The 19,595-nt window shown below is 44.6% G+C and overlaps 1 protein-coding gene across 2 annotated transcripts in view; it reads left to right on the top strand.

Annotated features, from left to right (window-relative positions):
- PARP6 (poly(ADP-ribose) polymerase family member 6) overlaps positions 1–19,595 on the top strand; it is a 135,684-nt gene that overhangs the window by 91,049 nt on the left and 25,040 nt on the right. Inside the window, exons 17-20 of one of the 2 annotated variants that reach the window (XM_063926490.1) lie at positions 1,146–1,255; positions 4,008–4,080; positions 5,962–6,031; positions 6,320–6,399. In XM_063926490.1, the coding sequence (XP_063782560.1) occupies positions 1,146–1,255; positions 4,008–4,080; positions 5,962–6,031; positions 6,320–6,399 (333 nt within the window). Of the gene's footprint in view, positions 1–1,142; positions 1,256–4,007; positions 4,081–5,961; positions 6,032–6,319; positions 6,400–19,595 lie in introns of both variants that reach the window. The other variant, XM_063926489.1, reaches the window with a different exon arrangement.

Here is a 19,595-nt window from a genome sequence, read left to right as displayed (position 1 = left end):
TATCCTCACGCTATATGTTATAGTGCACTAATATGTATATAGGAGGTAATTCCGAGTTGATCGCAGCAGCAAAATTGTTAGCAGTTGGGCAAAACCATGTGCACTCCAGGGGGGGCAGATATAACATTTTCAGAGAGAGTTAGATTTGGGTGGGTTATTTTGTTTCTGTGCAGGGTAAATACTGGCTGCTTTATTTTTACACTGCAATCTAGATTTCAGTTTGAACACACCACACCCAAATCTAACTCTCTCTGCACATATTATATCTGCCACACCTGCAGTGCAAATGGTTTTGCCCAACTGCTAACAAATTTGCTGCTGCGATCAACTCGGAATTACCCCCATAGTGTTATTGGGAGTGAGGTAGTAGTTCTGATTACATTGAGATATCTGGGTAAATGGACATAATTCATATAATGATTCAAGACTCAACAGTACAATACATTCTTATGGGAGCTTATCTCATACATTTGTTACTTAAGGTTTATTTGAAATTGTGAAGTCATAACAATTACACTATGGTAAGTGGCTGCTGTATGCAGTTTAACAGGAGGAAAGACAGCAGTTTGCTATGAAGGACGGATTACTTTTACTACAATATAATATAAAGACAAGATAAATTTTAGTGGATGGTGATTAAAATAAATGTAAAACAAGTTATTACAATGCAAAAGAGAATGCATAATACATGGTAATAGAGAGTTATTAAATGTTACATATTGAGACCCATTAAAAATGTCATTTTGTCAAAGTAATTCTGAATGTTTGCTATGATATACAGTGTTTTACAGGATTAATATGCTGCATGGATTTTTCCTCTCTCTCTTTCTCCCCTCTCTCTTTCTTCTTTTTTTCATACCCTGGCACCGTACTATTACTTTATTCTTTTTCCTGTCTTTATCTGTTTGGATGCCCCACGTGTTCTTTGTACAATGTTTACCCATTGTCTGTTGTTGTTTTTTTTTTACATTTTGTTTATCATTGAACTGATGGTGTTATCTGTGTGTTCACTGTTTGAACTTCTTCTTCTACTCTTCATACTCCTCCATTGCCATTCTTTCTGTATACACCACTCCATATAAACTCATCATTCTTATCTCCTTCCGCTCACATCCACTCTCTCTCCCCAAATCCTGTGGTAGCAGCTGAAGTTCATGCACACCTCTCATCAGTTTTTGCTGCTCAGTAGTCCCCCAGCCAAGGAGGCCCGATTTCGAACTGCCAAGAAACTCTACGGAAGCACATTTGCCTTTCAGTGAGAGACAGGCGGGGAAGGGTGGTAATAACAGCTTAGGGGTTTGGTTGGATGTGGTTGAGGAACTGGTTAATGTTGGGAGTCTGAAGAATGGTATGTAAAGAGTACATGGGGATAAAGAGAGCACTACAGGTAAACGTAAAAGAGATATTTTTGAGTGATATAAAAATCTGCAGAAGGAAGAGGGCATGTTGATTGAAAATATTTAAATGTGGCTAAGTAAAATGTCATTGGTGGCTATGTCGATGATGAGAAAAGCAGCTAAGTATAGTATGGAAGCTAAATTATACAGTAGAATACATATGGTCATGGGTGAAGAGCATGGGACGTGTTAAGTTAGGGAGATTAGATAAATGCTGAGTTTAAACACAGTTGCATCCACAGTTGCATGCCTAACAGGATATCACTACTAACCACAAGTGTGCGCATGCGTATAAGTCTACTCCGGAATCATATGTGCCCAATTCACATCATGCGTACATAGGATACACCTGCACCCATAAAAACTTGTTTCGATTGAGAAGTATGCGTTCACTATTAGGTGTTAATAAAATAAATCCTATAGAATATCACAGGCACAACTCTCCTTTTCCATCAGTCACAAACAGTAGTATGTGTTAGGGTAGGACATTGGAAACCGATGGTTAGCAACAATCGGTGTTCCTGATTCAATGAAAATAATTTATTCAACGAATGGCGGGATTGCAATGGTTGCCAGCTATTGCATGCCCCTATCTGATGGCTGACTGATTGAATTCAGCTACGGAACCTGGAAGTGTCCGTAGCATAGCTTATATGTGGATGCCCAAAGCTCTGGCTGCTACTGCGCAAGCACACAGTATAATCATTAATGGCTATACCATTTAATTGTTTTGAGGCAATGGCAACTAGCCATCATATCATGTGGCTTAATGATGGAAGCCCAGCAGTCATTCAATGCCTGTATTCTAATATCCACCTCTAGTGTGTGTCATTTTCTTGCACAGCTGTATAAGATTGGCGCCAGTTTTTTGAGGATGCACATTGCCAATTTACATAGTTTATGCTGTAAAAGTTAGCATAAATTCAAAGTGTTTATTAGAGGATATACAGCTAAGGAGCAATGAAAAGAGCATGTTGGGCTTATTATAGCAGGATGAGAAGAATAGAAATAGCTATACAGAGAAGTTGGGAAGAAAATAATAAGTGGTAGGAAATGTAACAAAGATTGCAGTGACATATTGCACAGGTTCTCAAACTCGCTCCTCAGGACCCCACACGATACATGTTTCCAGGTTTCCTGACAGAATCACAAGTGAAATAATTAGCTCCACCTCTGGATCTTTTAAAATGGGTCAGTGAGTAATGAGTACACTTGTGCATCTGCTAGGTGACCTGGAAAACGTGTACTTTTTGGATTCCCTAGACCTGAGTTTGAGAACCACTGACATATTGGATTGGGGATGTGTGCGTTGTGAGAGAGGTCTAATGATGTGAGCAGTGGTGTAATCAGCTCAGGATCACTTTATTGCCTTTCAAAGCACTAAGATGAAAATAAAAACACACATTATTGGTCCGACCCTGGGACCTATTCTGTGCTTATTGAAAACGCATAAAGTATCTTCTCCTATCCTGCATGCTGAAACGTATGACACCAGTATATCTCAATTCCTGCTTATAGATTAATGTTATGCGCATTATGAAAATTTCTATTCAAGTTCATTATCGGATTGGATTCAATCTCAAACCACACCTAAGGCCTGATTCTGAGTCATTCACAATTCCAACAGTCGCGCAAATGGGCTGCGTTTTTCAATTATGCATGCATATAAGAATATTTGCAACTGAGACGCCCTGTATCCAGTGTTTTGCGGATGCATTGTGCGTACCAGGGCAGTGACTAGGAGGCGGCTATTTAGATACATGAAGATGGTCCATCTTGTGGGCGTGTTATGGGAGTGTCACTGAACTGGCTGCAAACTCAGACGCTTAGTCGCTCACATTGGAGGCCATACTCTGATGAAGAGTCTACACCTAGTATGGGGCTGGTGCAAGTTTCCATGGTGTGACTGATGGGTGCGTCTAAAGATATGTAAATGGAATTTCAGTGTCTAGAGATGCTCATAGTGGGCGTATGCTACAATGACAAAAGAAGCATACGGACGTGTCAGCGTCCGACTCAGAATCAGCCCCGTAGTTTTTAACTTAACCACCCACACACTCGTCCCTTTGCTCATTGCAATAGGCTGACCATGGGACTGTTATAGCCCATCAGTTTATTGGATTACACCACTGGAAGTGAGTGAAAGATGTGAGAACATAAGATACAAAAATATAATACTGAAATCTTAAAAGGGATGAATATGATACATACGTGGATGCTAGTTTTGGGGAAGAAGGTGACTTAAGAGGGTTATTCAGAGTTGTCCGCAAACCAAAAAAGTTAGCATTTGGACAAAACCATGTGCACTGAGGGGGGGGGCAGATGTAACATGTGCAGAGTGATTTAGATTTGGTTGGGTAAATACTGGCTGCTTTTTTTTCTACACTGCAATTTAGATTTTAGCTTGAACACACCCCACCCAAATCTAACTCTCTCTACACATGTTACATCTGCCCCCCCCCTCCCCCTGCAGTACAATATGGTTTTGCCCATTAGTGTGCTTTTTGGTTTGCTAACAACTCTGAATAAGTTTAACCTCATAAACAAAGTCAATTTATGTATAATGTCCCCCTCTGAGTATATAACTGCAGCTCTGTTTTTTCCAACAAGCGGCTCTCATATTGAGAACTGGCACTCTATTTTGCGGAATGGGCTGGTAAACGCATCCTACACCAAACTGCAGGTAAGTTTATGTAGGTGAAGCCAATATACAATTCATTTTAGAGAGAAGTAAATGAAGCATCATGGAAAAGCATGTAGTGAAGCAAGGAGTGAAAATACTATGGTCTGAATGTAATGCCATCCGAGTTCGCCAAACGTGCGAGTTGCCGTCCGAACTCAGTTTTTTTTTTAAAGAGGCAGTCATTAGCATGGCAAAACCATGCCTTGTAAATGACTGCCCTTTTAAAAAAGGTCCGAGTTTGGCCAGCAACTCGCACGTCTGGCGAACTCGGATGACATTACATCCGGTCCTGTGTGTCTTGGATGCAGGGAAAATGCTGCCTGATTTTATATCTGGTACACAAATCCTAGGCAACTTTTTTCTTTCCTCTGGGAATCAGAGTTGAGTCAGGATACGCCCTCCCAATTCTTATTCTGTCCTGACATTCTAAATTTGCCGCACCCTGCGGTGTGGGTGTGGTATTATATATCTACAAAGTCTAGGTAGACAGTCAACAGGTTAACAACATATGATCGCCGGGTACAAAAAGTCAACAGCTACAAAAGGTTGACAGTGGTTAAGGTCAAAAGGTACAAAAGGCCGACTTGTTTTTTTTTTTTTTTTTTTTTAGGCCATATCTTGTATAATACATGTTATGTGACAATCGTCAGTACAAATGTGTGCCCTCACAGGCTTACTTCACTTGCCACGCTTCGAGGAAGGTGTCTTGCTACACTCGCATGTCACTATTCCCAATCATAGTCCACGTGGATAGTAAATCAAGCAAATTTTGGTAAAACATGTGAAAAACATTATTGTCATGTGGACCTTTTGTACCTGTTGACCATATGGTGTCGACCTATTGGCTGTCTTCCTAGACATTGTAGCTCTATCATCCGTATACCCTGCGGTGCAACATGGTTTTGCTAAAGTAGAAAGTTATACCTTCTAGTTGGATTTGCTCCTAAACCCACTTTAGGCCCTTAATCCCCGCACAGACATAAATGTAATTGTTCTGAAATTGGTAAAGCTGACAGAAATGTATCTCCTACCTATGTGAGAATTTTCTACCCCAGAGTTTCTCAAACTCCACCATTACAGTGTTTTAAGGCAATCAATGCTTGAGTGCAGATTGTTAAATCAAATTAATTGAGACACTAATTGAGTCACTTGTGTTCAAGCACAGAGGCGCATCAAGAGAGGGGAGGGCTTGTGTGCAGCCTCCGTTCGCTCCACCCCCTCCTCCTCCTCATTGGTGTTTTACGCGGTCTACTGCGCATGCAGTGATCTCCGAGAAAATGGTGCTAGTGACATTTTCCCACTGATTCCCATAGTGTGCATTTGCAGATCTCTGGAAACATGGCACCTGTGTTTCTTGGTGATACCTGTGGTGGCGATAAAGAGGTAAGTATTTTGAATGGGTGCAGGGTGTGCAGTGTGCAGTGAATTGCACCTTGCACCCATTATACTTACGGGCAAACAAATAAACTTAAAACCTGGACTATAATGTTTTGAGTTTGGAAATCTCTGGTCTATGCTGAACTCTTATTTTGGGATAACTGGATAAATGCATTGTGGCCACTCTTGTTTTGAGTGGGTGTTAATTATATCTTTAGCACCACTCTCCAACAGGCCTTTTTCACTCCTCCCCCACCCTATATAAAGTAAACACATGTGGATTGCGTTCTATCATTTATGTAGGCAATTGTAGTGAATCCCTTCATTTTATTTAAAATAATCAAGTTAAGATTGGTACCATTGTGAAATATTAATAATTTGCCTCATTGCCTTCACTTCAGTAATATTAGGACCTATCACAAATTCAATTAGTGAGTAGAATGTGCCCTATATTTGTACCTGTAAGTCATCTTTCTTTTATTCTGTGATGATCTGTCTCTACAGTTACATGGAGCAGCATATGGGAAAGGTATCTACCTAAGTCCCATCTCCAGTATATCCTTTGGATACTCAGGTAAGTATTACAGCAAAGAGATACTAGGTATGTACCAGCAAGTAGTGTAAAGATATTGGAGATATTTTTCCCACACCCAATGGAATCATACCAAAATAACCCTCTATATAATATTTTGTGCATAAACATTTTTAAGTTTTCATAAAACTTTATTTAGTTTTTGGCTAGGTTATTTAGAAAGTGTGGAATTCAGCTGGACAATAGAAGTACCTGAAATATAGTACCTGTATATGCATTTGTAGTTCAGTGTTTCTATGAGTGACATATATCTTGTCTCATGTACTGTAGGTATGGGAAAAGGGCAACATCGGATGCCATCAAAGGATGAGCTGGTGCAGAGATATAACCGGATGAACACCATCCCTCAGGTAACACATAAAAGTATAATCTCATTTTAGAGGGTGGTATTCATGTGACCGCCGGTCAGCTGACCGACAGTCACATGACCTCCTCCACCAGCCCGACGGGCAGAGGCGTATCTAGGGTAGGGCGAGTGGGGCACGTGCCCTGGGCGCCTTGGCAGGCCCAGGAGAGGGGGGCGCCGCCGGCGTCCAGGGCATCATGCCCCACTCGCCCCCGTCAACCCTAAATGTGAGGGGAGGAGAGCGCAGCGTCTCTCCCTCCCCTCACCGCCACTGCCAGCACTAGCAGCGCTGCCAGCAGCGCTGCTGTGTCCGGTCTCTGGCGTTAGCCAATCAGAGCTTGCGGACCGGCTCCTGATTGGCTGCCGGTCCGCGAGCTCTGATTGGCTAGCGAACCGGTGCCAGACAGCCGCCGGAGACCTGGAGCGGCGAGGGGAAGGAGAGGCGCTGCGCTCTCCTCCCCTCACATAGCAACAAGCGGCCGCCGGCCGGTAAGAGACGGGGGGGATGGTGTCCGGCGGCACGGGGGGGGGGGGGGGGTCCGGCAGCACAGTGGGGCATGTATCTGGCACCAAGTGGGGCCTGGCACTGTGGGGCATGTATCTGGCACTGTGGGGCATGTAACTGGCACTGCGGGGCAATGTAACTGGCACTGTGGGGCAATGTAACTGGCACTGTGGGGCAATGTATCTGGCACTGTGGGGCAATGTAACTGGCACTGTGGGGCAATGTATCTGGCACTGTGGGGCATGTAACTGGCACTGTGGGGCAATGTATCTGGCACTGTGGGGCATGTAACTGGCACTGTGGGGCAATGTATCTGGCACTGTGGGGCATGTAACTGGCACCAAATGGGGCATGTAACTGGCACTGAGTGGGGCCTGGCACTGTGGGGCATGTAACTGGCACCAAATGGGGCATGTAACTGGCACTGAGTGGGGCCTGGCACTGTGGGGCATGTATCTGGCACTGTGGGGCAATGTATCTGGCACTGTGGGGCAATGTAACTGGCACTGTGAGGCAATGTATCTGGCACTGTGGGGCAATGTAACTGTCACTGTGGGGCAATGTATCTGGCACTGTGGGGCATGTAACTGGCACTGTGGGGCATGTATCTGGCACTGTGGGGCATGTAACTGGCACTGTGGGGCAATGTATCTGGCACTGTGGGGCATGTAACTGGCACTTTGGGGCATGTATCCGGCACTGTGGGGCATTGTATCCGGCACTGTGGGGCAATGTAACTGGCACTGTTGGGCATGTATCTGGCACTGAGTGGGGCAAGTATCTGGCACTGTGGGGCAATGTATCTGGCACTGTGGGGCATGTATCCGGCACTGTGGGGCAATGTAACTGGCACTGTGGGGCAATGTAACTGGCACTGAGTGGGGCATGTATCTGGCACTGTGGGGCAATGTATCCGGCACTGTGGGGCAAGGTATCCGGCACTGTGGGGCAATGTATCCGGCACTGTGGGGCAATGTAACTGGCACTATGGGGCATGTATCCGGCACTGTGGGGCAATGTAACTGGCACTGTGGGCCATTTTCAGTGGCCACACCCCTTCTGGTGTGTGGTCACGCCCATTTTCCCCGCGCACGGCTTCAGCGCGCGCACATGCTTCTTTTTGTGTGTGTGTGTTTTTTTTGGGGGGGGCGCCATTTTCCATCTTGCCCTGGGCTCCGAAAACCCTAGTTACGCCTCTGCCGACGGATCACTATCCCGATGGTCGGCATGCCGACCAACAGGGACTATTTCCACTCGTGGGTGTCCACGACACCCATAGAGTGGGAATAGAACCCGTGGCGACCGCAGGTCGCCACCGAGCCCGCAAGGGGCTTGCTGCACTCGCCCAGAGCCGTCCCTAACCAATATGATGCTCTAGGCAAAATTTTGGCTGGTGCCCCCTAGCACCACCGCTGGTTCCGCCTCTGACCTTGCACCTCTTTCCCACCACCATCACCCCTCACCCATAGCAGTCCTTATTTTGGTGTTTGTACCCCCTATATTTTAAATAGGAACAGTTTGCACTTTTGGCACACAGCCCAAAAAGGGGTGTGTTTTTGCTGGCAAGGGGCATGGCCACACAATAGTAACCCCAATTCCAATTACGCCACACAGTACTGCAACTTTATTCACATTTGATCATGCGATAGTGTCCATAATTCATATTACATCCCACAGTAGTATTACTTTACCTTATAAACATTACTCCTCACAGTAGAGCCCCTTATTCACATTACATCACACTGAATTGCTCCTTATTCACATTACACCACACCCTATTGCTCTTTATTCATATTAGACGACACCGTAGTGCCCTTTCTATACGCAACGTCACATAGTAGAGCACCTTATACACATAATGCCACACAGTAATGTATTTATACACATAATTCCACACAGTAATGCCCCTTAATTTATTAATGCTCTTTTACACATAATGTCCCTTACATTTATGCTGCACATTATTAATTCCCTTATACACATAATGACACACACAGTGCCCCCTACACATTTGCTGCACATTATTAGTGCCCCTATACACATAGTGCCCCTATACACATAATGACACACATACAGTAGTACCCGGTTACACATATGCCGCACATTATTAATACCCTTATACACATAATGACACACATAGTGCCCCTTACACATATGTTGCACATTATTAATGCATTTTTACATGACACACATAATGCTCCTTACACATATTCTGAACACTACTGCACAAGAACCAACCCACTCACATGCACACAGCACTCACACTGCCACTAACACTGTGACCTCTGCCTCTGCTTGGATACAGATGTGTCCTCATAAATCTTGCATCAATGCTAACATCGGGCACCTTTTTTTATGAAAATGCATCTTATTTGCATTGCTATGAGGCTAGGATGCACAAGCAACTTCTGCTGATTAAAATGATATGCAGCATGCCTATATACTGTGTGAGACTTGACAATGCTAAATTCCTTGTCGTATAAACAACCCTTTATGAAGCTAAGAACACTGTACGCTGTTTACTTAAGAAGTACCGTAATGGTACGCTATTGGCGTAGCGATCGCTCAGCCGTAGGCGAGACGCTCAAGCGTCACGTTCGCTCACGGCCCAGTGATCACAGAACACGTTATTGGTTATGTCTAGGGGAATGAATCGCTATGGCGTAGCATACGCTCGAGACCACGAGGAGGTCACCAGCGATGCAGACGCTCACAACACTATACCTTTATGTTAAAACCTTATACCAATGAAATACACTGAATACCTTAATGTGAGTACAGGGTGTAAATGCAACCTTGTGTAACCTGACTAACTACAAAGCTGCTTGAGCGTCACCGACGCTCAAGTGAACACTTAACACTATAGAAAATGCACAGATACTGGTTTAGGTTCCAAGGCCTATTAACTGTATTATATCTAATATACTTGTAAAAGGGGATAACAGTACAAATGATACACTACAATATAACAGAGACTTCCTAACCACAGAACTAAACAATAAATACAAAAAGACAATACTACACTGACCTAAATGCAATACAGTACAATACTATAATACTATGAGAGATATAGGAGAAAAGAGGAGAGAGAGAGATAGAGAGGGAGAGAGAAATTGGCTCACAGAAAGACAATGATTACGGAGAGAAACTTACGCACAAAGGGTATGATCGCCTGCGCCTCGATATCCAGCTCCCGGCTATCAGCAGATAACCGTTGATGAGAGAGTGAGAGCTGGATGTGGTCGGCCTGCCTATTTATGCCCCACACACAATGCAATCTCCTGGTCCTACAATCCCATTGTCCATTGGCCGAAGGAATTCGGCCCTGCATCATAACAAAAGGTCATAGGGTGATTCATACAGGTGGGCTGTGACGATTTCCAACAGCTCAGGTGGGTGGGAAACTGGGTTTCCCGCCGCATACCTGAGTATGTGTAAATAATAGAAATGGACATAAACTTCTTATGTCCATAACTATTCGCACGAGCGATTAATACGCTCCAAACCAACACCGGAATATTGCTAATTAAATACTCTTCCGATGGGTACCAAACACTGCTGTATGATTCCTGTTAGACCCTTCGTACGATATAAAGAGGGATTCCTCAGCTCTGGGACATTGTATTTTAACCAAACTTTCAGAATCTATCAAAGGGACCATGATCTATAAACTACATTAATTGTGAAAATATGTAACGAATGAGTCGCACGCTACGACCACATAAACTCTACCGTAAATACGCATACCGCGCCTGCGTGTGCACGCTATTGCGGGTATGCGCTTCCACGGGAGAGCGTACGCACGCGCAGCGCGGACCAGTGTGCGGTGCAAATATGGCAACGTGCATTGGGACATTTTTCTGACTTTGACAGTCCACCCTTTGGCAGTCAATAATAACTGCCACAAAACATTTAAGGAGAAAAATGTAAGTCAGGGGTTAATTGATTTCCATGGTTGGGTAGGGGAGAAGAGTGGAGTAGGTGTGAAGAGGGTATGACCTAGTGAGAAAGTAGAAGCATGTGTGTATGAGTCCATGTTTGGATGGTCATGTATCATCGTGCCGTACGTGTGGTAAATCAAGCTTCGAGGTATTGCGAAGTATACATTTGAATTCCTTCTTGTCCTGTGGTACAGGTCTGTGGATGGGCTGTCAAACTCTACCGAGCTCATTTCGGCTGTGGTTGTAACAAAATGGGGATGCACATTTTAGTTGATGATACATGAATGGGGGAGGTATGTGGTTGCTGCTATCTGTGCCTGTATTCCCTATCGTCTATGTGTGTCGTTACCTGGGGGTTGCAGAGATGAAGATAAAGAACACTTACGAATAATGCAATGATATTCTATGTCAGGGAAATGTACATCTGTCGTCGAAGTTGTTTTCGGTATCTGTTGAGAGTCGTCTTCTTTGCGCTGTATTGCTCCTTGGGCATGAGCAAATAGCTTTGTCTGAGCCATCAGATTTACAAAAAATGTTGGGCTAGCGTGAGTTTAAAAATACTAGGGAAACTGGGGATCCATGGCAAAGTTCATCAAGTGTCCATATTTAAAGTTGTCAAATCTTCTTCTTTGGTCAATCCGTTGTCTGTATACATCTCGTCTCGTCAGCTTCCTCGTCCAAGGGGGTCTTTGTATCTTGGAGAAAAGCAGAAAAACAGGTGAAAGAAACGGACCGTATAATCGCATTTTCATCACATTCTGGTTTCTATCATTGGGTCATAAATCAAATCCAGGTTAATTACGGTTTCCTCACTCCTCAAGCTCATCACTTTTGTACTTTGTTTGCACCTCATTAAAGCCTGCCCGCATCTAAATATCAATCCAATCGATATAACGACACCCAAGATACATAGTAGAAACTTTCCAACATCCATTATGACTCCTTGAGCCCAGTCTCCTAAACCAGAGAACCAATTTCGCGGGTTCAACCATGACACCCAACCAGTCAGCTCATTACCTACAGCAGCAAGGGTGAGATTGTGTTTTCGACGAAATTCCCACTTTAATTGCAGAATATCGTCCATCTTTTGGTCTATGACCTCTACCGGATCCTCGGTGCTATTTGTGATATACGTGCAACACTTTATGCCGTACTGTGTTGCCAATGTAACACAATATCCGCCTGTCACTGCTGTAAGATAATTAAGAACCATCCTATGCTGAACTAGTTCTGTTTTGTAAGCTTGAAGTTCTCTTCCAGTGTATCTAAACGTGTCATCATACATTTCAGTGATATTATCTAACAAATTGGCGAGTGCGGAAATGTATCTATAATTCATCACACCTCGAGCGGTGCGAGTGAAATCTAACGCTACCAGAACCTGAATCCCGGTGGATTCATGGATAAGATCAGAGGCCGGATGCTCTAACCTTTCTGACAGTTGTCTTTTAACTCGGTGCTCGTAATGAGTGTGAGTATAAGGAGCTTGGGCACCACGGTGTATGTCCTTCATTTTGTCATGTGTAACAGTCATCACTTCAGGCAATACTTTTCCAATATAACACAATCCTTCAGAGTTTGGGGCAAGCCACTTGTACGCCTTTCTCCCGCATATGAAATATGCATCATCGGGGAGAACATATGGGACGGAGAAGGACATGACCATGTTACAAACCTTCCAGGTGAAATCTCCTGACCCTAATTCTTCCATCTGCCTAATGCACGTATCGGTTTGTACGATATGTGCACAGTATCCTGGTGATACCTCTCCAACTCTAGTAATCCTATTTCCTAAGGTATATCGATACCGGAAAGATTTTCCTCTACTGGCTATGTGGCGTACGAGCTCTGTATCTGTAGGCATTCTATCTGCTCTGTGTGAAAAGGTCATGGTAAGGTTGCTCCATGACACTTCCCAATTTCCCGGTTTTCTGGGATTGGAGATGTTAAAACATATGAGGGACCTATCCACATGGTATTGGTGGAGCTTCAAACTAGGAGGGCTGGAGATGTTAAACCTCCGATCCACCGGTCTCCCACCACTTAGCTCAAGTACCTCCCCTAACGTTAAAGGAAATGGTACTAGCCCTGATTTACTGTGACCCTGAGGTACTTGAGAGCATACCCAACAATCTGTTTGGTTTAACACGTTACCCACTAGAGAGTGATAGTCACTCAATGGATGCCGGTCCATATGGATATTAAAACTAGATTGGCATTTCTTTATGCATCCATCTTCAACCAGATTATCACAGAGCCTACAGATACAATTTTCTTCAGCTAACAATCCATCACAATTTCTTCTATCGGATCGTTTTCTGATACTCGCCTTTGCTTGTTGGTTTGGTTGATCTTGGAAAACTACGCCTCCATCATCATAATCGGAACCCATTCCAGAACCTCTCTCGACCTCTATGGTACTCTCGCCGGAACAGACTGCTCTGGTCAACATCATGGTTAACATCAAAATCCGGATCACAGTCTCTTGGGGCAAGTCCATCTTTGAGGAGGAAATAGAGAAGAATGAGAAGGGGGAAAAAGAAATTTTAAGGGAGAGGGGATGGGAAGTGGAGAAAAACAATAAAAGGGAGAGGGGAGTCGACAGCTGCTTTCGATCTTCAAGGCTCAGGTGCCGCCTCAGTCCTCCTGGAACAGACACTCTAGTGATACAACCTCTACCGTCTGTTCCTTATCACGGGACTTCTCTGGATCAGCAACCTTCTTGCAGTGGGATGAATGGACCCAAGTCTCTCTCTCAGCAACCTTCAATGCTGTGGTGCTAGTCAATAAGACCTGGTATGGTCCTTCCCATCTATCAATAAGACAACCTGAGCGTAGAAAATTTCGTATCATTACATAATCCCCAGGTTCAATGTCATGACAATTACTATCTGGTAAATCAGGAATCACCAACTTCAGATTATCATTTTGATTCCTCAACTGTTTACTCATGTTAATCAAGTACTTTACAGTTACTTCATTGTTACATTTCAAATCATCCTGAGGGTTAATCATGACATGCGGTTGTCGACCAAACAAGATTTCAAAAGGAGACAGATTAAGAGGGGACCTGGGAGTGGTTCTGATGCTATACAAAACAATGGGTAAAGCTTCTGGCCACGTCAATCCTGTCTCTGCCATTACTTTACTCAATTTATTTTTAATAGTGCTGTTCACTCTTTCGACCTTCGCACTCGCCTGTGGACGGTACGGAGTGTGCAGCTTGCTATCAATTCCCATCAACTTACACATTCCTTGAAAGACATCACCTGTAAAATGGGTACCCCTATCACTTTCAATGATTCTAGGGATACCATATCTACATACAAATTCCTGCACAATTTTCTTAGCTGTAAACATAGCGGTATTTGTAGCTGCTGGAAAAGCTTCGACCCAATTCGAGAAAACATCTATACAAACAAGTACATATTTCAAATTTCTACATGGGGGTAATTGAATGAAGTCAATTTGTATTACTTGGAAAGGGCCGCCGGCAGGTGGGATATGGGATGGTTCTGTAGGTATTGCCTTTCCAATATTCTTTCTCAGACAGGTGAGGCATGACATTGCTCTCTTACTCGCATGGGAGGAGAATCCTGGGGCGCACCAGTATGCTCTTACCAATTTGCACATCCCCTCCTTGCCTAGATGAGTCAGCCCGTGAACTGCTTCAGCCAGACATGGAAGGTATGCCCTGGGGGCCACTGGTTTACCATGTCCATCCGTCCAGAGCCCTGAGGACTCCTGGCCATATCCCTTTGCCTTCCAGACTGCTCTTTCCTGTGTGGAACACAAATTCTGCATCTCACACAACTTCTGTGTGTTGATGGTATTAAATACCATCAACTGTGTGGTGTCTGTCCGTGTGGGGGTAGCAGCTGCAAGCTTTGCGGCTTCGTCTGCTCGGCTGTTACCAAGGGATACTGGGTCTTGACTATATGTATGTGCTTTACATTTGATAACAGCCACTCTGTCGGGTTCCTGTATCGCTGTTAGAAGCCTTTTTATGTGAGCTGCATGCGCTATCGGTGTACCAGCCGCCGTCATGAAATTTCTGAGCCGCCATAGGGCTCCGAAATCATGGACTACCCCGAAGGCGTATCTAGAATCGGTGTAGATATTGGCAGACTTACCCTTAGCCAATTCACATGCTCTGGTTAGGGCGACCAGTTCAGCAACCTGGGCTGAGTGAGGTGGGCCTAGCGGTTCCGCTTCTATGGTGTCTTGGTCATCTACGACTGCGTATCCAGTACACAAGTCTCCCGAGTCTGACTGTCTGTGACAACTACCGTCCGTGTAGAACGTGAGTTCTGCATCTTCTAGTGGATTGTCACTGATGTCAGGCCTGGCGGTAAAATTTTGGGTCAAATATTCCATACAATCATGTGCATCTTCCTTTGCATTAAATCCTCCTTCCCCATCACTCTCACCTCCCACCCTTTGTGTCTGACCAGGCACACCTGGGAGAAATGTTGCAGGGTTTAATGCACTGCATCTCCTTATGGTGATGTTTACGGGGGCCATTAATGCCAATTCCCATCTTGTAAACCTTGCTGATGAGACGTGTCTGGTTTGGGCAGAATTCAATAAGGCAGATACCGCATGCGGTGTATGGATTGTGAGGTTGTGGCCTAGCACGACATCTTCGCTTTTTGTCACTAGCAATGCTATCGCCGCAACGCTACGCAAGCATGTGGGGAGGGATCGCGCTACCGTGTCTAGCTGAGCGCTGTAGTATGCAATTGGCCTGCTGGCATCACCGTGTTTTTGTGTTAGTACACCTGCTGCGCACCCAGCACTTTCTGTTCCGTATAGTTCAAAGGGTTTCCCATAGTCTGGCATACCTAGTGCTGGTGCCTGCGTTAGGCACTGTTTGAGTCTCTCAAATGCTGTTTCGGATTCGTCTGTATGCGAAATCCGATCAGGTTTGTTTGAAGAGACCATTTCCTGCAAAGGTAGCGCCAATATGGAAAACCCTGGGATCCAATTACGGCAATACCCACACATTCCTAAAAACGTCCTGATCTGTTGCTGGGTTTGTGGCAGTGTCATGTCTCTAATGGCTTGGATTCTATCAGCGGTCAGGTGTCTCAGTCCTTGTGTTAGACAGTGTCCCAAGTATTTTACCTTAGCTTGGCATAATTGCAACTTGTCTTTGGAGACCTTGTGACCTGTGTCTGAAAGATGAAACAGGAGCTGTTTCGTATCCTTCAGGGATGCCTCCAATGAATCAGAACACAGTAGTAGATCATCCACGTACTGTATCAACACTGATCCACTTTCCGGTTGGAAAGACTGTAAACAATCATGCAAAGCCTGAGAAAATATACTTGGACTATCTATGAAACCTTGGGGTAACCGAGTCCACGTGTATTGGACTCCTCTGTATGTGAATGCAAACAAATATTGGCTGTCAGGGTGCAGAGGTACCGAAAAGAAAGCGGAGCAGAGGTCAATAACAGTGAAAAATTTGGCAGTGGGAGGAATTTGCATTAGGATGACAGCTGGATTAGGCACTACGGGGAACTGACTCTCAACTATTTTGTTAATCCCCCTTAGATCCTGCACTAGCCTGTAACCCCTCCCCCCACTCTTTTTAACAGGGAAGATGGGACTATTTGCTGTGCTGGACGTTCTTACTAGAATGCCCTGTTGTAGCAAGCGCTCTATTACGGGAAAAACTCCTAACTCCACCTCTGGCTTCAGAGGATACTGTGGGATTTTTGGAGCTATCCTACCATCTTTTACTTGCACAACTACTGGAGCTACATTTGCCATTAATCCAGTGTCCTGTCCATCTTTTGTCCAAAGCGACTCTGGTATCTGAGATGTCATCTCTTCTACTTGGGATGGATTCCTATTTGTCATAATGGAATGTGACATTAATTTTGATGGGGAGTCTAACATGTCTCGTACTTCCTGAGCGTGATTCTCAGGGATGTCCAAGAATACACCTTCAGGAGTACAATAAATGACGCAACCCATTTTACATAGTAAGTCTCTTCCCAGGAGATTAGTTGGTGCAGATGCAGCCAGCAAAAAGGAATGCTTGGTATGCAAAGGCCCTATTGTAATCTCGGCTGGTTTGCTAACAGGGTAGTGCTGGACTACTCCTGTTACTCCCATGGCTGGAATTGTCCTACCAGTGGTTCTCATGCCCACTGTCGAATTTATCACTGACTTGGCCGCCCCTGTGTCTACAAGAAAGTTTAAAGTTTTACCAGCTACATTGATTGCAATCTCTGGTTCGCTTCCAAGACTGGCAATCAACTTAACTGGCTGCAGATTACAGGTATGGCCACACCCCTATTGGGTATGCTGACCTCCCTGAATCCCGCTGGCAGCAACTACTTGTGAGGGAGTTAGCTGGGAACTACCAGAGGCATGCCAATCTCTGTTCGGGGGATATCTTTTTGTTTCCCCTGTATGTGGCTCAAAACTCCGCCTCTGTGGACCCTGCTCCCAATGTCGTGTGTTGTGTTGTTGTCTAGGGGGTTGAAAAGATCTTTGTACATTCTTTGTTCTACATTCTCGTGCAAAGTGTCCCGGTCTGTTACAAGAAAAACATGTTATTACACTTGCCTTACCTACAGGATTCGGTGGTACATACGCAGGCTGCCTTGTGGTCAGCGCCTGTATACTTACGGACATCAACTTATCACTTTGCGACTCCCTGTGCCTAGTGATATTTCTGTCGTGATCAATAGCAGCCTCTCTCAAGGTGGACACTGACAGACCTCGCCAACATGGCTGCGTGGTCTGTACCCTAGCTTTTAATGTTTCTTTCAAACCATCCATCAGTACAGATACTGCTACTTCTCGATGGTTTGGGTTGGTCTTAATGTCTTCTATACCAGTGTACTTTGCCATTTCTAATAGTGCCCGGTGAAAATATTCTGTTGCCGTTTCGGACTCCTTTTGCTTAATGGAAAATATTTTATTCCATTTAACAACGGCAGGGAAATACTCTTTTAGCTGTAAATTTATCCTTTTTACATTATCCTTGTTGTACACGTCTGTAAGCGGTACATCTTTATCCAATGCACAATCAGCTAAAAATTGAGTTGCATCAACATTGGAAGGTAAACAAGCTCTTAGCAGTATCTGCCAATCCTTGTTGTTGGGTTCTACCGTGTTACCTAAATCCCTGATGTATTTTTGGCTAGCAACTAAATCCTTCCTGGGGTCAGGAAATTCGGACACTATTGTTCTTAATTCCATTCTGGAAAATGGAGTGTACATGGCAATGTTCCTTATGGGAGTGGCTCCAGACACATCTGTTTTTCCATTGGGAACTGCTATTACCCTTACAGGAGCAATTCTAACAGCCTCTTCCTGTGTAGATTCTACTGCTTGTTGTGGTACAATTGTTTCAGTGTAGTGCATGGTGCCGTACTTACCCGTTGACACGACCTCACCTATCCCTCCGCTAGGGGCTTTCACTAATCTCGTGGGTGTCGCTGTGCCTACTGTGGTCTCTGCTATGGTGGCTGCAAGAGAGAGAGCTGAAATTGTTGCTGAATCGTCTTCTTGATCACACTCCTGAGGAAGGTTCAAAACAGGGTACAACTTGCACGGGTTAATACTTGCATGAGTTATTTGGTTAACATCATTAACATTTACAGTGTTACTAAGAGTTTGTGTTTTACAACCCAGTGCGTTTCTCTCCGCAATGTATGGTGGAGGAGGAGCTGTGGCAATCAACTTCCTGACTGCCCCAGATCCTGCCGCCAGAGCCAAACCTCTCTGTATCTCACCTTCCTGGTGCCATAACTGTAAACAATCATGATGCTGAATTCGTCTCTTTGTTGATTTTACGAGACATATCCTCCTCCTTAAATTTTGTAACACTTCTGGACTGAAGCTACCTATTCTTGGGAATTTGTCCCTGTCTTGTACTGTCATTCTCTCCCATTCATCACATAAAACCTCTGTGTGACTACCGTATTTTTCACACATTACATATCGTGCCGACCCAACTGGTCGGTTCACAGAATCAACCCGAACCAGGGTTGATCGCCCCCTACCTGAGCAACTGGCCCCCATAGTCTGCAGGTGTTGCTTAGTCCTCCTTGGATCTCTGTATCAAGGTTTTCAGCAAGCCTTTACAGACAACCAAATTACTCCACAGTAGGCCGGCGGTGGCGGTTTACCGAGTACCCCACTCACTCGCCCACCTCGACCAATACGACCTGATCACACCGACGTGGTGCTGGCGTACTCGATACAGGGCCCCTATGGAACCTTCAGTTTACTGGAACATATGAGGGTTACCCGCAGGACACTTACTCTTTCCAGTAAAGGTGGGGTTGTTAGATAGTTCCTGAGTGACCAGCGAACTTCCCTTCCAAAAATAAAAAATTACACAAATCACGTCAGAATGTACAAATAGCGTTTGTGACCACTTTACTCTAATGGTATTAGGTCAGATCACTAACTACTGCACACAATTACGTGCGGTCCAATCGTTCAGTACACGAGCACTACTTGTCATGTACTGAAAGACTAATGGAATCGATGTTTCCGGCCGCGATTCCTTCAGCAAGAGCTTATGGCCTATATGGGTTCTGCACCAACACCCCAGGCGTTGTGCCACTGGACTTTTATAGCGGACCTTTTACCTTACGACCTCCTGGTCTTGTTCCTTATGACCTCCTGGTCTTGTTACCTTATGACCTCCTGGTCTTGTTCCCTTATGACCTCCTGGTCTTGTTACCTTATGGTCCGCTATACTCTAATGCTCAAATATTATTT

Source organism: Pseudophryne corroboree, chromosome 6 (assembly GCF_028390025.1).
Source record: "Pseudophryne corroboree isolate aPseCor3 chromosome 6, aPseCor3.hap2, whole genome shotgun sequence".
NCBI lineage: Eukaryota > Metazoa > Chordata > Amphibia > Anura > Myobatrachidae > Pseudophryne > Pseudophryne corroboree.
This window is presented reverse-complemented; position numbering and strand designations above follow the sequence as displayed.